Source organism: Poecilia reticulata, chromosome 2 (genome assembly GCF_904066995.2).
Source record: "Poecilia reticulata chromosome 2, P_reticulata-male-v2, whole genome shotgun sequence".
Taxonomy (NCBI): domain Eukaryota; kingdom Metazoa; phylum Chordata; class Actinopteri; order Cyprinodontiformes; family Poeciliidae; genus Poecilia; species Poecilia reticulata.
In genome coordinates this window covers 35,162,351-35,182,349 of record NC_088831.1, presented here as the reverse complement: position 1 = coordinate 35,182,349, position 19,999 = coordinate 35,162,351, and the positions used below count along the sequence as shown (strand labels likewise).

At 39.1% G+C, this 19,999-nt stretch overlaps 1 protein-coding gene across 3 annotated transcripts; it reads left to right on the top strand.

The window, feature by feature from the left end:
* Nucleotides 1-780: 780 nt before the first annotated feature.
* slc12a8 (solute carrier family 12 member 8) lies at nucleotides 781-18,094 on the top strand. 3 transcript variants are annotated; one of them, XM_081604493.1, is made up of 14 exons: nucleotides 781-807; nucleotides 1,334-1,616; nucleotides 2,074-2,220; nucleotides 3,469-3,660; nucleotides 3,746-3,977; nucleotides 10,060-10,173; nucleotides 10,372-10,459; nucleotides 11,702-11,789; nucleotides 12,668-12,814; nucleotides 14,913-15,573; nucleotides 15,649-15,746; nucleotides 15,854-15,971; nucleotides 16,927-16,987; nucleotides 17,586-18,094. In XM_081604493.1, the coding sequence occupies exons 2-14, from the start codon at nucleotides 1,476-1,478 to the stop codon at nucleotides 17,752-17,754; spliced, it is 2,256 nt and encodes a 751-aa protein (XP_081460619.1). In that variant the 5' UTR covers nucleotides 781-807; nucleotides 1,334-1,475; the 3' UTR covers nucleotides 17,755-18,094. The 3 variants fall into 3 exon arrangements, with proteins under 3 accessions (XP_081460619.1, XP_081460618.1, XP_008402015.2); XM_081604492.1 differs by lacking the exon at nucleotides 781-807 and adding an exon at nucleotides 810-943 and having other exon boundaries at nucleotides 1,334-1,448; XM_008403793.3 differs by lacking the exon at nucleotides 781-807 and adding an exon at nucleotides 810-943.
* Nucleotides 18,095-19,999: the final 1,905 nt, after the last annotated feature.

The following is a 19,999-nucleotide window of genomic DNA, read 5'->3' as shown; positions in this document are numbered from 1 at the left end:
TGGAACTTAAAGCATAAAAAATACAAAAATCCTCCTGGTTTTAAATTATAGAGAAATTTTATTTTATAAATTTATTAATTGGTAAGTTTCCCTGTTTTAAATAGTAAAAAGTATGACTTGTAGAAACACAAACACAGCAACCCTTTTTGGATGGATGTGGACTTACGGACAATCCAAACTGCTTGCAGGCTAGGTTGTCTCATTCTTAACTTTAGAATCCCTTTCTGGTGGGTAAAAAATTGTATTTAATTTAAGATTTGGTTGTTGGCTTCTTTTATGCCACAAAAAAATTAAGGGTATGTTAAAGCTATAGCCATACTTCTCTGTAAACCCAAAGTCACTTTAGATATCAACTGAAATAAATGAGAACAGCATTTTGTTTTGCTCCTTAGTTTAATGTTTAACTTAAATAACCTACAAAAATGTTGACATCACATAAAGCAACTGATAAAACATATTTAAGTGTATGAAAGTAAGTAAGCACTATTTAAAAAAATAAAATAAAATTCCACTTTCAGAAGTTCTTATCTTTATTCTATGGCTGCATGTAAACCTTTGAGCTACATGTGAGCATAATGCATTCTCAGTCGCCAAACACTTTGCTTTTTAAGAAATGTATTTAGCACATTTATAAATCCAAGCTTAATTTTTGCTGTCACACATTTCTTTGAGAATACACGACTAATACCTTTAAATAAATGCAATGTTCGGGCTTTTCGAGCTTTAATCATTAGTCAACCTTGTACATCCGGGCTTCTTGCCAAGACTAACACAGGATCCTAGAAGCTTCCAACACACCCTGGAAAGGTAAGCAGAGGCATGAAGATAGTTCACCTGCTGACGTTTTCACACGTTCCCACTCTGCTGGCTGGATTTATCGTTCAGGATTTTAATTTGGATCTTTTCCTTTTTTTTTTCGAGTAAACGAATGGAAATGTGAAAGGTAATAGCTATATTGAACACAATGAGGAATTTACAAGAGATTTCAAAATATATAAAACTACAAAATTAGGTTAAAGTTTACGTTTAACACTCAAGCTAAACAAATACGAACCCGATTAGGGTTTTACTTTTCGCATTTGTCGTTGCTTATGCAAATATTTTAAATTTAAGTTTTTGTGAGAACATTGCCATTTTTACCTGTATCATAATGTTAAAGCTTCGATTTAAAGCTCGGTAAATTTTCGGACTGTAACAAAACAGAAAAAAAACTGTTGCTCTTCGCTGAGTTTCAGGTAAAAACCGAGACTCTGTCGAATGTTGGCGCCGCGGCGTCGGAGCACACCCCGCTGTATCCGGGTGACCTCCTGCTGCACCTGTTGCTGTTTTACAGGGAAAGGCGGCGGCGCCGGTTGCCTCCTGTCAGCTTCCACGCAGACTGGCTTCAGATATGCATATGTTTGGATGAGACAAGAAAACAAGCGAAAAACACAAGGCCTACGTTTCATGTGAGTCAAGGACCTTTTCAGGTGGCTATGGAGACGGAGGCCCTGCCAGTCGGTTGGCATGTGCACACCTGGGGCCAGGCGGGCGATGGGACCGAGCTGCTGAAGGGGGGATCTGCTGACACCAACACAAACACACATGTTCACGATCTGTTTCATGAAGATGCACAGGTATTATATTTTTTATCAGCTTAATATTTTAAGAATAAGAATACCCATTGAACTTCATGATATGGGCCTCTTGACTGCTTTCGTTGGCCAACCTGTCTACCTACAGCCTCTTCCCAATAGGTTTGCAGTCATACATGGCTACAAATCCATGTCATACCTTTTTCACAAAATAAAGTTTGAAAACGATGTACTTTGCCGCTACAGTTTTGTGTTGGTCTGTCACAGAGATCAGAACAAGATACATTGAAGTTTTGTTGTTTTAACATGCAAAATTGCGAACAAGTTCAAGTGGTGTTAAAGTTTTGCTAGGCATTACAGTAAAATTTGGTGTTTGTGGTTTTACGGATGGATTTCAGTTAAAATCTGAAAACCAGAAGAGGGGGTCAGTTTTCAAATCAAATGCTTTGGGAGTTGGACATCTCCAAACCTTCATAACTTAACTGTCCTTAATGTGCAGCGTTTCCACCAGCCTAGCCAGCCGTGGTGGAGGATCAAGCTGTTTGTGTGGGAGCCGGTGCTTTTTGGGACCTGGGATGGCGTTTTCACCACCTGCATGATCAATATCTTTGGGGTAGTTCTGTTTCTGCGCACCGGATACCTGGTGGTAAGTGTGCAACGGCTGCAGCATATCAAGATGAAAACTGTATTTCTACAGCAGTTTTAAAAAAACAATGCTGACCGAAGGGAGTTGTAAGGTAGTTGAAAGCAAGAAAAAAAGCGTCCTTCGTCTGAAGAAGAGTTGTAATTGTTCAAGGCCGAAGAAAAGAGAATGACAGTAATCCAACCTTGAGGTGATGAAAGCATCCCTGCATTTGCCCAGGTCTGGTTTTGATGAGGGAACAGCATTATATCATAAGGCTCAAAAAAGGTAATTTTACATCACACCCCCTTTTACAACAGAGTAGGACCAAAAATAGACCCTTGGGGTACAGCACAAAAATGGGTACTAATGAAGAGAAGTATTCCTGAGTATATCCAGAGATAGACAACACCTTTAGACCAACAAAACACTCCAAGCAAGAGAATGTTGTGTTCAACTGTGCTGAAGGTTGCTGTTAGATTTATTAGGACCTTGAGTGAACATTTTAACAGAAATGAATAAAACACCTTTAAAAAATCACTACATCAACATGGTGAGCTTTAAATCTGTGTAAATAAATGCTGATTAAAAAAAAAACAATCCTTTACAAATTCTTGAACATAGAAGGCTGTCAACATATAGGACTTTATGTAGACTGGATATCTTGATTTAACTATCTCAGCATGTTTAAAAGCAGCTGGCAAGCAAGGAAGTGTTTTGTAACAATATTTGCCACTTTGCCAAGAGATATTACAGTTGACAACGCAAAGATTACTGTTTACATTTGTTTGGCTATTATAGCAGCCGCAAAGACGCCTACATGCTTGTTGATCTTGTCTGACAGCTCAGATGTAGTTTCCTAGCTAGAAAATGATGTTTCTCATTGAGAATGACATGCCTCTTATCAGACAGAAATGATACGGCTGTTTATGTGTAAAGGGGAAACTTTGTTGCTAAGCATGAGTGACGGCTCAGCACCTGCTCACCATGTCCTGCTTGCAGTATTTCCTGTAAGAGCTGCAGAGATATAATATCAAGCTAAGGAATAGAGAAATACAGAATGAACTTTTTCTTTCATTCTAATGCCAGTTGCATTTCTGCTGACAAATTCCAATATGCAATTTGCAAGCAATCAGTTATTGCTAAATTCGATGTAACTTTGCAAACAATGTTGAAAATTGAAAGAAAGAAAAAACAAAAAACGTTGAATAAAACATTTTAGTGCAAAATGACAGGCATGCTGTATGTTGTAATGTCTAACTACATCATCAGGGTAACACTGGCGTGCTGCTGGGGTTGCTCCTCGTCTCCGTGGTGGTTTTGGTTGCCTTAGTGACAGTAATGTCAGGGATCGGAGTGGGCGAGCACTGTGGGGTAGGGAGCGGAGGAGTCTACTCCATGATCTCCAATGTGTTGGGAGGCCGAATCGGGGGTACTGTTGGCCTCCTGTACGTCTTTGGACAGGTGAGTTCAAACTGCAACTCCGTCCTTTAATGCAACTTGAAGATTCTTCGGGGTGACTGCTCTCCCGCCGCCTTCTTCTCCGCAGTGTGTTGCCGGCGCCATGTACCTCACGGGCTTCTCCGAGTCCGTGGCAGAGCTTCTGGGTCTGCAGAGCCAGTGGGCGGTGCGCTGCATGTCGGCAGCTGTCCTCCTAGCGTTGCTTGGGATCAACCTGGCAGGTGTGAAGTGGATCGTCAGACTGCAGCTGCTGCTGCTGGCTGTGTTGGCAGTCTCCACTCTGGACTTCGTTATTGGCACCTACACACACCTCGATCCAGGTACGGCTCAGTGGTTGTGACTGTTAAAAAAAAAAATGTAAAAAAAAGTTATTGTTTTTAAAATGAAATGAGGGGGGAAAACGCAGCTGGGCAGAGGGGATGCATAGATGCAGGAAGATCCTGGAGGAAATGCTTAACTATGATGGCAAAAGTCTCAAAGGTTCATCTTCCAGCAGGATGATTACTAAACATTCAGCGAGAGATGCGGTGAAATTCATTAGACCTAAGAACATTTACGTGTTCCTAGTCCAGTTGTGAAGCAGCTCAGAATCTCTGTCAGAATCCATTCTGTGATTTTGCTTCTTTTTGCATATGTAAAATAAAAAAACATTTATTCTTTCCCTTCCACTTCACAAATATGAATTTCTTTGAGTTTCTCTGTTACCCCCTGCTGCTGTAATATCTTTGACTTTGCTTGTTTTTTTTATTATGTGATTGAAGTAACTGATGAGAATCAACTCATCCGTGTTGATAGCTGTAAATATATAAAACAAACAGAATGCAAAGCCAAGAAACACTTTGTGTGAAATGTGCTGTTTTTCAGAGCATTTCTAGATTAAATAAATTACAGTCTCATTCGGCTTTTAAAATTTTACACGCTGTAGGAACAGACTCATTAAGTTAAATAGATGACATCAATCATAGACATCAATCTGGTGAATTGTTAGTGGTTGTTAAAACTTAAACTAATTTAAGTTATCTTAAATTAAGTTAGTTAGTTTTTTATTTTTATTATTTGCCCTGTAGGAGAACTCCCCCCAAATGATAGAAACATTTGTTTCATTCAGTTTTGCAATGCAAGTCCTGATTTATATGGTGTTTTCAGGCCAGTAGGTGGTGCTCCAATGTTATTTTTTGCAGCTGATTGTGTCCCATTGAAATGTTTTTTTTAATTATTATTTATTTATAAACTACTTTGTCCTGCTTCTGCCAAGAACAACGTAAAGTTGTCTTTTTTTATTTCTTTATTTTTTAGTAACGTTGAGACTATGATGTTAGGAGTTTTCTTTGGTTGACTAGATTGTTTCCTTTTGTTGGCCTGCAGGAAGTCCTACCCTACATTTCCTGTTCTCAGTGGTTATCAACTTCCTTTGCAGTGGGAAGAGAAAACTGCTCCAAAATTCAAAACAGTAACTGAAGAACACTCCCCCTCCCACCTAAACACGAATTTATGACAATACATAGTCAGTAGATGTCAGTCTGTGCAAAACTCCTTTTTATTATCCCATTAAAGCCTAAGTCTGCTATCGGTGACCTCTTGACCCTTTCGTTTGTTTTATAACACGAGTAGCAGAGACCACATTGCAGCTGTGAAGAACAGTGGGAGAACCAGCCACAACTCCTACTCCAGGTTGTTCCAATTAAAATGCTGCTTTGTGTGTAGTGATGATGATTTCATTATTGGCAGAGGACCAACAGGTCCCCTAACAAAGTGAAACGGCCCAGATTAGTTTAAACTCAGTGAACGCTGGAGCACATCCTAGAGGAAGTGGAGCCACCGGCGAAATGATGTGGTCATGGTTTGATAACATGTCCGCTTGGCAAGTTCTCCCATTAAGGCAGTTGCAGAAAAAAAAAAAAAAAACTTCATAGGCAGCCACTATAACAGGAGGCAGTTTATGCAAACCAAATTTTGTGCTAAGCAAATATTTCACATTTTAATTAAATTAAACTAAATGTAGCTTCTCAGTATTTTCAGCTTCTGACATGATATAAAGAACTTGGTGGTTTGCAAAAGAATCCCAGCACCTTAAGCATTTTGCCACGCTTCACTATTTTATGGGCGGATTAAATTACAGACCAACAGAAAGAAGCACATAATTGTGAAGTGGAAATAGAATAAAACATGGTTTCTAAAATGTTTTTAGAAACAAAAGAACATTTAAAAACGGTGACATGCATTTCGTATTTGATGCCATTTATTGCAGATAAATGGGACGGATCTTTTGGGATATCTATTCTAGCGTCGCACATTTTGAGCCGGAACTATTTGCCTGAAGCTCTTTGCAAATTGCTCAGCTCAGTCAGAGTAACTCACGAGTGTCTATGTTTAACAAAGTTTAATTCTTGCTACAGTTACAATGTTGGACTTAGATCAGGGCTCTGACAACAGCATTCTCACACATCAGCATGCTTTGATCTAACCATTTCACTGTAACTCTGGTTGCATATTTAAGGATTCAAGTCTTTTGCAGCCTCTTAATTGTTCCTTCAGATTTTTCCTGCTTCATGCACTGCTGTTCTTGACTTGCCATCCTGTGTGAATCTTTGTTCAGTCAGTTTTTTTTTGTTTTTTTTTGTTGCAGTTTTTGTCATCACGTCTGCACAATTTTCCTGTCATATTGCTGCCACCGCCTAGTTTCCCAGTGGTCATAATTTGGTCAAGGTGGCATGTCAGGGTCGGTTCTATGTATTAATTGGATTACTTCTCAGGGAATTTAGTTGTATTGGAAGGAGGCTTAAAAGAAAAACATGCCACATTCTTTAATTTTAGTGATTTATTGGTAAGAAAGTTTAAAACCATGAATAAGTTTTCTTTTCCTTTACAAAGATGTGCTAAATAGGAACAAATACTAAACTGTTGGCTGTTTCAGTTGGATCTAGAGTATTGATTTAATGTATTTTTCAAGCTAGGAAAATGTTTGACTCTTTATATTTTCACTATCTGATAGAAGCCAAATTTAATGCTGTTGTTTATTACACTCCATCAAAACTTTGTCATTTACAAAGTCAGACTAAACAGGTGGAGTTGAACATGCAATCTCTCTGAACTGTGTGGGCTTATAATTATTTTTTCATATAAAAGATTGAGGGGGAATCCATTTCCCTCTTTAAGTACAGTAAATGACTAGAATTTAGTCAATAAAGCTGCCAGTGTATTGTCTCTGTGACCAATCTTCTCAACCACAAACTCCTCTGACTGTGATCCAGAGATGAATTACAGCTCAGCACGCCTCACCCTGTCCCAGCTGAAGCCTTTTCTCCCTACAGAGCAGGAAGCCGTAATGGGCTCCTTGGGTCTGGGGTTTAGGGTGTTAACCAGACTCACCCACATTTTTGGAAGATGAGAAACGGAGATGGACAGCACAGAGATCTAAAGGGTCTTCTCACTCCAGGGACCGCCACATTTATTTTATTTTTTTTTCCCATTATTGTTTTGTGGTCCATACTGTAATATATGGTTTTCAGTCGCCCCTCTGGGATCTGCTCCACCTTGGTAAAATCACAGCCTGCTGTGTGCTCAGCGCAGTCCGTACTTGTTAGGGTGGGAGAGTAGGAGGTCAGTTCAGCAGAGGGAGAGGCCTCGGATGCTCATGTAATCCGACTACGCATTCCAGTGTGCATCCGAGGAATGCTGCGCTCGGTGAAGAACCCCACACATATGCTTGTTACAGAAAAAGTGGAACTTTCTTATTAGATTTGACATCAAAATATGGCTGATAACTTCAAATATATAAAAAAGCAAAGGCACTGTCTCTCTTTACCCATCTGTTATCTATGTCAAGTTTTTATCAAGGTAATATAACTCAGGTTTATCTAAAAAAAAAAAAATCAATATTGTGAAAAAGTATTTGTACCTCTTTTTTCAGAAAGCGATTCGTGACAGGTGGAGTGAAAGATATCAAGCTTTCCTTTCTTGCAATTTTTATGATCATGAATGATGGACAATAAAAGCCCAAAATTAAGTCTTGAAGAAAATTTTAACATTTGAAAAACATAAATATTAGAAATTCATGATGTCATAGCTTGATTGACCTGCTTTGATGCTGCAGTTCCTGCAAAAGGAAGCCCAACCGGGTATTGAGTGCTTGGAAATGGACACACTTTTCAGAAGACTGACATTTCTGTCTTAAATATTCTTTTTATATTGATTTGAAGCAACATTTTAATTTCCCAAGCCACTGAATTTTGAGTTGTCATCCTCTACAAGCTGTTGCGATTCTTAATTTTCCTCCGATATCCTTTAGAGTTAAATAAAACAGAGCAAGTTTTCCAACAGACACCTCGCCTGGCACTGTGTATAAGCTTTCCAAGTTTTAGGTGATAGAATTTGAACATGTGAACACCCTTTCAAACAGAGTTCAGTAGTCAGAGCAGGCGCCGTCAAACTCTCTTGGATGTTGGAGTAGGATGTTGTAATATGGGTGGGGAGCTCTTGTTGTGGACACAGACGCAGTGGATTTGTTAGGTCCTGATTGCTTAGACATGGTGATCTCAGTGGGGCACAGAGTGAGCAAGAGTTTAAATACATCTCATCGGAATCCCGAGTCCCTAAAACAAAGGTATTTCCTAAAGAAAAAAGGAGAAAAAGCACGCTCACTCCCTTTCTCGCTAACTTTGATTCTTTTTCCAAAACTTGGAAGCTGCTAAGCTTCTGAAAAGGGTGGCGACTTCCTTTAGGATAAACATGTCATTAATCTGAGAGAACACATTCTTTCCCATCGCAAGATAACCAAAGGGGGGAAATGTCCGGTTTTGTAATGCAGGCAGGTTCTCCAGGCTGTGGGGTTTTAGCGGGCCCCCACCAGCGCAGAATGACCTTCAGTCACACCTTTGACAGACCAGTCCAGACTGAACTGACCCCCTCTGCCTGGAAAGGGCTGCACTACCTGCTGTTGCCATTTGTTTTGACCACTCCTGATCCATTCACTCACATTTGACCAAATGGCGTCTGTGCAGACTGTGCAGTTGCAAAGCAAAATCTTTGAAGTCATCTATTCGATATGATGAACCTTTCTTTTTGCAACATCAAATACGATATTCATCAAAGAGATGGTAACGTTTATATGTTTACATATACTGTATTTGTTTAATGAAGGAAAGTAAATAGAGCAGCAAGTATGGTTTGTCTATTTTAGTTCTAATCCTAACTTAGGATACATAACATGAGATAAATACATTTCCCAAGTTAAACACTTTTCCTCATCAATTTACCATTTTGTGAAGGAGTTGGCTTTCCTAAATATGTCTTTGTCTTTTTGTCACCTTTTCAATGTTTCAAAGATAATCCTATGTGAAAAACAAATTGTCCCTAAACCTATTAATTGGCATCAAGCATTGGTAATAATTGGTAATAAGTTTCATATAAAGCTGTGGGGAAACTTTGGCCCACTCTTCTTTGTGGAATGATTTTAATTCAGTCAAAGTGTTGATGATTTAGTCAAGCCTTGTTTTTACTAGTGTGACTAAACTCAGACTTTTGAAAAAATATATAAAAAATATTTAAAAAAAAAAAAAAATTATATATATATATATATATATATATATATATATATATATATAATGTATGTATATATGTGTGTGTGTGTATGTGTGTAGTCGTCACAGATATTCTTTAACGTGATTGGGAATTCATTTTTTTGACACAGGTTTGGTTAGGTAGTTTTGGTACCCCCCAGATAAATCATTTATAATGTTGCATAAGTCTATATATTCAAAATTTTGTTAATGAGCATGATTTCCAAGGGCACATTGTAGAAATAAAAAAACATAAAAATACTTTAAAGACTCTGTTATGGAATACAGAAGTCTGGGACACTTGAAATTGATTTCCAAAAAGCATATGTTTCATTATAGGCCAGATCTGAGAAACATTTTTTGCAGTCTTTTCAGGTCTTCCTTTGGGTCTTGGTTACTCATTTATTCTCGAACTGACTTACAAACTAATAGTTTAAGCTTTGGGGGAAATATGACTAAAATGTGTTTGTGTATTTGCTCTCTCTTGTGTGTAACCAAAACAGCCTTTCCACTGGGGTTCACTAGACCCCTGAAGATGTGCTGTGGTATCTGGCACCAGTCTGTAAGCAGCAGATCCTTTGAGTCCTGTAAGCTGCAGGGTGGGCCTCTATGAAATCTGACATATTTCTGCAGCATATTCCACAGACTCTCTATTGCAGTTCAATCTTGAGACACCTCAAGCTCATTATTATTCTCCTCTCACCACTCAAGATAATTTTTTTATCCTGATGAAGTATGCACATGGTTCTCAGTCTTAATAAATACATTTGAAAAACTTTTTTTTTTTTGTGCAAACAAGAGAATACTTTCAAGCATCTTTAGTTGTGCCTTTTGTTTCTTTCAGAGCATGGCTTCGTGGGTTACTCAGCCAAGCTTCTCAGTAGTAACATCATACCAGATTATAGCCCAGGAGAAAACTTCTTCACAGTATTTGGGGTCTTCTTCCCTGCTGCTACAGGTGCGTGCTCTCCCACCCTTCCTGCCTCCTGTTAGATAACAAGATTCATTTATCACACGAAGTATGTCAACAACTCTACTCCCTGTTTGTTTGTTTGTTTGTTTGTTTGTTTGTTTGTTTGTTTTTTAGCTACACACTCCATGACTCTAACATTTTTCATGAGTTTTTTGGTGACTGACTGTGTGTGTTCATGCTTAGGGGTCATGGCAGGATTCAACATGAGCTCAGACCTGCAGCGGCCAGAGCACAACATCCCCGTGGGAACCCTAGCAGCTGTTTTTACTTCGTACGGCAGCAGCCGAGTTCACTCTCCCGAAAAAATAAGACACACAAAAACACAATACTTTAGCTGTCCAGGTGTATCCACACAAGTTAGAATATCGTTTAAACATGGTATAGTTCATGTTGATGACGCACAGGGTGATGTATTTCAGGTGTTTGTATTCATTTTGCTGATTTAGATTTAAAGCTTATGGAAATCCTAAATTACATGAGATGAGCAAATGTTTTAATGCAGAAATGTTTTGACTTAGCTAAAACAGCTAAAACCTCCAAGCCGTGAACTTCAGCTGATGAGTTGTTTGTGTAAAATAATTTCTGGACCTCAGACAAAGTCCTAATTTCATAAGAAAGTAGATTCTGCATTTCTTTTGTAAAGCCTGTCAGAACCTGGCGGAAGAGTGGAGAGGCACAGAATTCAAGTTGATTGAACTTTTGTGTGAAGCTTCAAAAACAGTGATGTTCTGGGCAGCCGTCTCATCTGCTGGTGTTGGTCCGCTGTGCTTTATCAGGTGAAAGGTCAGAGCAGCTGTCTACCAGGAAATGTTCGTGCTTCATGCTTCCCTATACTGACAAGCTTAGGGAAATCGTCATGGAGATGACGATTTCACTTTTGCAGCAGGATCTGATACCTCCCATCACTGTTATAAGTACCGGTATCTGTTGGTGGTCTCACATTGCTTGATTAGCCAGTAAACCTGCCTGAGCCAAACTCCACAGAGAATCCATATAGTGTTATCTAGAGGAGGATGAGAAACATTTTAGATTATCTGAAGGTCCACATTAAAGCATCCTGGACTTCCTTAACTCCTCAAGACTAGCTCTGGTTGATGGCCAATATTCTACCTTGATGCTTTAATACATCCAAAATGAACTGAAACTAATACTTGAAAATGACTGTGTGTGTAATGACGTTGTGAGAGGCACATTTTAAGTTGAATTCATAAAATAAATGTGTTTTACAATGATATTCCAATTTATAAAGACATGCTTGTACATTAACAGGATGATGGCAATTGTTGTCCACAAGGGAAATTTACGAAACCACATATGTTACTTTCCCTGCCTGCTGTGGTGTTTCTGTGAAAGGTCAAATCTTTCCTGTTTCAGTGGAGAGAACAAGCAAACCTACATTCCTGGCACGAGCCTATCAGATATATAGTGACATTATTCTGTCTGACTTTTTGTATTAATAGGGAGAGGAGCTGTTGTTTATAATTTGGTGTGGTGTACTGTCTGTGACCTGCAGGTGGTTCCTGTATCTGGTCTTTGTCTTCCTCCTGGGGGCCATTTGCACCAGAGAAGCTCTCCGCTATGACTTCTTGATAGCAGAGAAGGTAAACTCCTCTCTGTTTCCATCCAGCCATGTAACACAGGCCTCCCAGCTGAGGAGGCATGGTTAGGGGGTTTCCCACCATGGCTCACTTTGTTGATATGCTGTGGTTGGTTCAGCCTCCTCCGGTGTGTACTTTAGAAATGCTTGGAGTTTTTTGAAAAACTTATTCCAATTCTACGATGGGGAAAATATTCATATTTGACCATTTTCTGTATTGCCAGTGATTTTTTTTTTCTTTCTTTTTTTTTTTTTCCACTGGTATCTCTCAACTGGAGGCGTCAAAGAACCCATAGAAGTTGTGACACCCAGCTAACTCACAAACTAGCACAGCATTCTCTGAATTTCATTCCATTTGTGTAATTTATTCGCAGTGTAAATAAAACTGTTCAGCCTCTGCTCCTTGAAGGCTCACAAATAACTTGCAGCTGAATCTGCAGCAGTAGTTTGGTCGAGAAATCATTGATTCAGGGAGGTTGTATAAATTCACATCACACTTTGTATATTGTTATTGGTGAAGCTGTTTCAAAACCATTAATCATTTTCCTCACATTTTACTGTCCAGTGGTATTTTGTGGTGGTCTGTCATGCAAAATTCCCATAAAATACATAGAATTTTGTGCATGACGGCATGCAAACATTTTTATTGTAAAATATGACTGTCTGGAAACACATATGTAACCTTCTCAATTGGAAAAAAATTATATAAGTATAATTTTACTTGAATCAAGTGCAGAAGTCCTTGACTTCTCCATCAGTGATTAGTGCTCATTGTTTTTGCAAAGGGCCGACTGCAGCGGAACTGACTTGGGCGTAGCTTTCATGAGATCTCAACCCCACCTCATCCTTTTCACCCTGTGTTTGTTTTCCGTCTTCCTCCAGGTCTCCTTGGTGGGTTTCCTCTTTCTGCTGGGACTTTACATCTCCTCCCTGGCTTCCTGCATGGGTGGCTTGTATGGAGCGCCCAGGATCCTCCAGTGCATCGCCGAAGAGAGGGTCATCCCCTCACTGACCTTCCTAGCAAGAGGGGTGGGTGGTTAGAAGGTTGAGGGAATGACCTTCAATCAGCATGACAAAGCTTGAGATTATTTTATTATCGCTGTGTACTGTTGGAGCTTTTACTTCAGTCTACAATTGACGTTTAAGTGTATGCAAAAGATTTATCCAAAGGTAAAAAAAACAAAAAAACACATGGGCTCATTCTGTTAGGATGTCTCGCCTCTCATTCAACATGCTTCTTCAGTTCTCCAAAACTAATTTTCATCTTGATTAAAGCTGCAGTTCAGTCTGAAGACAAGCACCCTGTCAGTATATCTCATGATAATTGTTAAAGAAAGATGCTTTGTGCAGTAATTCTGCCACAGAAAGTAAGGATTTAAAGGAAAGTAGACCTATTTCCAAGATCTCAAATTTCAACATGTAGCCATAGCTTATTTATTTAACACCAAAAAGCCCAAAATTTCTTATTACTTCTCAGAGTGATCATGTACACATTGCCTTCACCCCGACTGGAAGTAAATTATGAACTTCATTGCAAAATTCATTAAGAGCTGTGAACTCAACTTGGAAGGCAATCCATTGCGAAAATGAACTATACACACAGTGACAGTGAAAATGGCTATAATGGGTTGATTTCTAGTTGCAGTCGTCTACTGAAGAAATAAAAGCATGAAATCACTAAAGCTTCAAGTCATGTGTGCAGGAAGTTAACATCATTGGAGCTTCACATATATTGAAATGAATCTGTCAACATACAGATTGACTGTGTTACCTGCAGCGAATGGCATATTGTAACCTGTTAAGTGTGTAGCCTGCATGTATAGGGGGTGTGGTGCTCAGACTCGGCAGGAAACAGTTTCTGAGCTGCCTAATTATAGTTTGGGCTCCATACAGTAGAAGTGAGTGAACTGACCTCAGCAGAGCAGCGTTACAACATGCTGCTGCTGCACACTTGGTGGACAGTCACGTTGTCGACGTGACCTTTTTGACCCCAGGCTTCCCTGTATGGCAGCGCTGCTCGACCTCTCTCAGCAGGCTGGAATTAGGCCTGAGACATCTTGGCCCAAATCAAAGCCTCAGAACAAACGCAGGAAGGGCGACGGGCAGGGCCCTGCTCTGCTGTGTGCTCTGGAGGCCCGCCAGGCGCATAACAGTCCTGTAACTGTGCAACAAGACGAAGTTGAAGAGGTTGCCGTTTGGTGACAGATTCAGACCTGCAGAAGGAGGCAGCTCTGTGGCACTTTCTTTGAAAGTTAAAGTGGAAGTAAAACCCATATTTAGATAGACATCAATAAATTGGTTATTTTTATGTTTATTTAAATGTGTTTGGGGCATATTAATGGAACTGTTGCTACAAAATGGAGGCTTCACTTTGATTACAAAGGTGTCATGTTGGCCAAGGAAAAAGGCAAAACCAAGTAATTTGAGATTAAAGCCATGCATTGCTTTTTTTAGCAAAAGTGCATAGAGTAAACAATAATTGATTGTAACTGTGACATTTTAATCCAGTTATAAATTTGCCATTATAAACTTGAAAGAAAGAAAGGAAAAAAAAACCCAGAAGATTATTTAAAACCTAAAACACAAAAAGAATTTCATTATGTATAAATTCATGTCATATTGAAGCCACATTCCATTAGAAGTAAACTTTTATTGCATTTATCAATTTTCTGTTAGTCATTTGTTTTGCATTGATAAATGTCACCTTTTTTTTATTTAGAAAATCAAGAATGAGTGACAAAATCTTAAAAAGTGTAGACTTGTTTTCTTTAACTTAAAGCCCAGATATATAAAAACGGCAACAAAAATGTATGGCTGTTGACATTAAAATGATAGAAAGCAAGTATCTTCAGATGATACTTGATATATATACTGAAATGCTTGTGTTTCTATATCAGTTGGCTTGTTCACCAATGGACAGCTTTAGCCTGCTTTGTTTTTTGCTAACCAGCTCATAAGAGAATCAGTTTTATTCTCTAAGCTCTATTGTTCAGGGTAGGAAAGTTAAGTAGTGGCTTTATTAAAACTGCTACTTACACACCCATGTAACCCATTCTAGATTTTTAAATGATTGGGTGTCGAGTATAGCATTGCTAACCATGTTGTGTAATTTTTGTCCTGTTGGCAGAAAGGCCCAAACCGGACCCCTGTGGCGGCCATTTGTCTAACCAGCATGCTGACCTTGGCATTCATTTTCATTGGTCGGGTCAATGTGCTAGCACCAATTGTCACCATCAACTTCATGCTCACCTACAGCTTCGTTGACTACTCCTACTTTTGTGTGGCCATGACCTTCCAGCTTCAAACGAAACAGAAGAGACAGACCTGCATTTCAGGAAGGAGAAGCAGGCGCAAGTCGACCAAGCAAAGCTCTAGGCCTCTGATTGAATCCTCTCCCCCCAACTATGGGAGCGGAGGCGGAAGTCCGCAGGGAAAAGGGACTCTGTTGGAGTTCAATAGGGATATGGACCAGATCTTCCCACCTGTCTCCAAACCTAATCCTGAACCAGAGAAGATGACTCTGAGGCAGGATCTGTGCAGCGGATCTCAGAGTAGGAAAGCCGCCACTAAGCAGAGACTGATGCACAGCTTTGGTCTGGATTTGAACAGCAACATGTTCTCAAATGAAAACGGAGGGGAGCAGAGCTCAGCTCCACTCGAGGAGGGAAACGAAGGGCAAAGTGGAGATGAGGAGTTCAGGGCTGGAGATCAACCTGAAGTCAAATATCACATTAGGACGGGTGACGCACCGCAAGATTCGCCTGCAGAGACTCATCTTTACGATGCAGGTGCGTAATTCACTGAGACCAAGTGTTAACACAGAAGTGACCTTGTCCTGTTTGTACTGACCTATAATCTTTCAGGTAATGAAGAAAAACCAGAGCAGCAACACTTTGAAATTCAACCCATGCGTGATGCCTTCTACACAAAGTTATGTAACCACTGGATTGCCCTCATTGGGGTAAATTACACAACACATGCAGCTAATTACAGTTTTCCTGTTCTCATAATCTGTTTTCAGATGACTTTGCATTTAATGATGATTAATCTGAACATTTTCTTTTGCAGGCAATGAGTTCCATATTGATTATGTTTATCATTCAGTGGGCTTATGCTTTAGCCAACATCCTGGTTGCATTGCTGCTCTTCTTCTACATCGGGAAAACAAGTCCTGGTTTACCTACAGGTAATGTCTGTAAGCTCATTTATCTGAGGAAACGCTTCATATTTGTGTGTGACTCTGTGACGCTAGTCTGTATGCACGACTAGTTAAGACATGGAATCAGCCTGAACAAAATTAATATTTTTATTTCAGCGGTAATCTTGTATAGAAATCTTTTGAGACTTCAGTATTTAATTTCCCCGTTTCGTTGAACGGGGAAACTGAAGGTCATATTTTAGAAGTTCCTATAAACTCTCATCAGTTGAAAAAAAATAAAGTATAAATTAAAATATGTCTTGATTACATTTAATTCAAAGGATGGAGAAAGATATCTTTTTCTACCATATGATTCTTTTTCCTTATCGAACAAATGTATCGGTACATCATTTAGACTTGTCTAAAATCAGAGATTATGCTATTGCAATTAAAGTCAGTTGTTTTTCAAATCTTTTTCACTAAGGGTGTCAACAGATTTAGCCAATGGGATTTCAAATGAGTCCTTTTGTTTACTTTAATATATATTTTTACTTATGAGTATAAAAAGGTCAGTTATCAATATGTTGCTTAAAATTAGAACATTTTGTAATGTTCAAATCTCTTACATATTTAACTTGAGGGAAAACTGGATGCACTTAAAATGGTTCCTCCATGTTCAGTTAATATTTATCTATGGCTACAGCCTCTGTTTTTAGGCTTCCCTTGCAGTCTCTCCTTGCAGCAGCTTTGCAGCTGTTGTGGCTTAGGATTTCTCCAAAAGCTGTATCTGTCTGTGCGGTGCAACACGTGTTGGCTAACTGACTCCACACATTTTCAAGCTCCAGTGTCAAGATTTTGTCTCACAGGTGGATGATGAAAAATCTGCTCGTCTCAGAGCTGTGACTGTAGTTTTCTAAAACACTTTGAAGTTCAGTAAAATCTTATAACCGAGTTATTTCCCTCAAGGCAAAGTTGAACCATTCCTACTTTGATTTATTTACAGGTATTGCAGCTCAGTTCAGCTTTTTCAGATGGCTGAAGTCAATTCTTGGTCACCTATGCAGGTATTGTATGGTTTTACTGTTGACTTTCAAATGATTATTTGTAGAAAAAGAGATAGAGGGGAACTCTCATGGAAGGACAAAATTTGGGAGGTCAAAACAGACTGGGAGAGGAATATCTGGGAGTGAGTTCAAAGTATCCAGATAGGTGAAGAGGGACGTCCAGAGCTGACTTCTTTGTTGCAATGAGAGAGCAGCTCATCGCTGCCTAACGGACTGAAAAAAAAGAAACCTCAAACTACTATTTAAAGTTGCCCATATTTACAGTCAGAGCATTAATTAAAAAATGTTAAAACTACCAGAGCTGTGACAAACAAGGGTTGACAGTGATCCAAGTTTATTTTCCAGCTCCCTCAGGGAGAAGGATGGTAAAAATCTCAAAACCTCACTGCAGGAGAACCACAGCAAAGACTGAGGTCTCGGGCTTAGCATGTCTCTAAATAACTGCTTATTTTGTGGCTTTTTAAACATCTTTACAGGGAGTGCAAGAGGGAGCAGTATTTCAGAAAATGTTAATTCACACTTAAGTTGTCAGTGAATTTAGTTATTCCTTTCTTCAAAACATTTTCAAGTTTTAAATTCTCATTTTCCTATCTTCCAGGAAGAGAGGATCTCCCCGGGAGGAGATGGTGGTGACGCCGTCTCTCTCCGGAATCGGCCTCAAAACCAAACAACTGACTGAGGACAATACTGACTTTTCCTCTCGCCACCGCTTTCACCAATCTTGGTTCATCCAAGCCGACACAATGGTGCAACCACCGTACCAGTGACACACTTGAACTCTGACTTAGTTCTATGTCATGACTGAAAACCTCAAACCACAAAGTGTGCCTCATGCTGCTGCATTTTGCATGTTTCCTATGTAGCAAAGACTTTAAGTGCCTCAGGTCATTTTTGATTAGTGTTGAAAGAACAGCTCAGCTTTTCTTAGAATTACACAAAAGCTGAGGGAGTAAAAGATACTTAGGTGCTCAAAGTCACATTTATTCATTTGTTTTCAAATTAAGTTTACATAGAAATGTATTTTTGTTCAAACTTGTGGTGTTTGATATGCCCAACATAATGTTTTTGTGACATTACAATAAATGTGTTACAAAGGTTTGATTTACACTCGTATTCAGAGATGCATTTTATTTTGAAAAGCCATGTTTTTTCACTCAAAGAGCACAAATTGCATTATATTCAACATGCTTCTTCCCAAAAATCAAGTTTGAAACAAAAATATCTTGGGGCACATCGATTATTTTGTAAAGTTTAGACAAAAAAAATACAAATACCAACCACAAGCCTCTTCTTACATAATATGACCACACACACATGAACATGTATGCTTTCTGATGATATTCCACTTATTTGCTCTGTTGCATGATGCGGTTGAGGTAGATCTTGAGCTGCAGTGCTGGCAGAGGTATATTATATCACCTCTTCCTTCTTCCTGTCATATTTAGTCTCAACAGCAGCCACATGATGATCTGTGAGCACAATAATACCTTATTGCATGTCATCTTGAGAGTAAATATTTGGTTCCTGTTGTTTTGAGATGTTTGGCTGCTTGTTGTCCCAGCTTGCTTTGACGATAGCGTTGCTGCAGCTGAGGCGCCATCTCTACCCGACACGTCGGTTTGCACACCTTTAAACCACAGGATGTTTGGGCTCAGTGTTGTCAAGATGAGATAACTGCTGTTTTTTATACTTTAAAAGACAGTGTTATTTGGAAGACTTTTTACGCCACCTATATTTTTGACCATTTACCCAGTAAGTCCTGATATAACGCCAGAAATGTGTCAGCATTACGTTTGTGAGCACTTGGAAATGTTTGTCATTCCTGTTTTGGTTTTTATTGGTCTGTTCTTGATCAGAATCGAGAACAGATTCTTGAGAATCAAGGTCCTGCTCATTGAGCAAGACCTTGATTTGTTGAATCAAGGTTGTACACAATTCAATGTATTTAATTAGGTTTTTATATGATAGACCAACACAAAGTTGAGGAAAGAAAATGATAGAACCTTTTATTAGTTTTGCAAATAAAAATTTCAACAGGGTTTGCATTCAGCAGCTCTGAGGCAGTACTTTGTAGAACCATCTTTTGCTACAATTACAGCTTTTGGGGGCATGTCTCTACCAGCTTTGCTCATTTGGGATCTAAAAAGTAGCTCAAACTTGGTCAGACTGGATATACAGTCTTTCCGAAGGCTGTCAGTTGAATTTACATCTGGACTTTGTAATATTCTAACACATTAATATGCTTTGTTATAGGCGGCAATATTGCAGATCTGGTTGTTTATTAGAGCCGGACTGTTCCAACACATAATGGTGTAATTTAAATATCGAAACTGAGATTGTATTTTTAGGCCTGTGTCCAGCAAGAGTATTTATAAATCAAATAAAATAGAAATTTTTAACACCAAGTAAATCCCAAAAATGAGTTCTTTTTAATGAATACTTTTTTTTAGTTTAGCCTCATTACCCATAAAATGATCATGGAGCTTGGGGGTAAATAGGCAGCGCTTTGTGCTTTCAAGTGAGTAGGCACCCACAAATGGCTGTCATGGGAAGTTCAAAGATTTTTCAAACATGCATGAAAGAATTAAAACACTCCATGTATGAGAGGATAACATTATATCATGATATAAAGCTAAAAAAAAGTTGATTTTACATAACATCCCTCAACACCTTTTGATCTTGGCCCTCGGCCTTCAGATCCAACTTATCTGGTTTTGTGCTAAAAGCGGACGCCAAGGCTGCTATGTCGGCAAGATATTCACTGCTTATAATGCCTTAATAGAACCTCACTTCAGATATCATGAACTCATGATGCTTTCATTTTTTTCCCCACTTTTTGTCTTCGATATAACTATTCAAGCATTGTTAAACTCTAAAGTGTAAACCTAGAACGCTCACTTTCATCACTTATTAGGAATCATTCGAGGGCATTACTTCTGACACCTGCAGGCAGCTCAGTAATCAGACTTGAATCTGTTGGTGTGTATGTGGAGGAAGAGGAGGAGGAGGAGG

What these genes read in the sequence shown, in the direction of transcription:
- slc12a8 (XM_081604493.1), top strand. Translation starts at nt 1,476, where the DNA reads ATGGAGACGGAGGCCCTGCCAGTCGGTTGGCATGTGCACACCTGGGGC. An exon ending in CTTCTTCCCTGCTGCTACAG is followed by an intron (nt 10,174 to 10,371) that starts GTGCGTGCTCTC and finishes GTTCATGCTTAG; the next exon opens with GGGTCATGGCAGGATTCAAC. An exon ending in GACTCATCTTTACGATGCAG is followed by an intron (nt 15,574 to 15,648) that starts GTGCGTAATTCA and finishes ATAATCTTTCAG; the next exon opens with GTAATGAAGAAAAACCAGAG.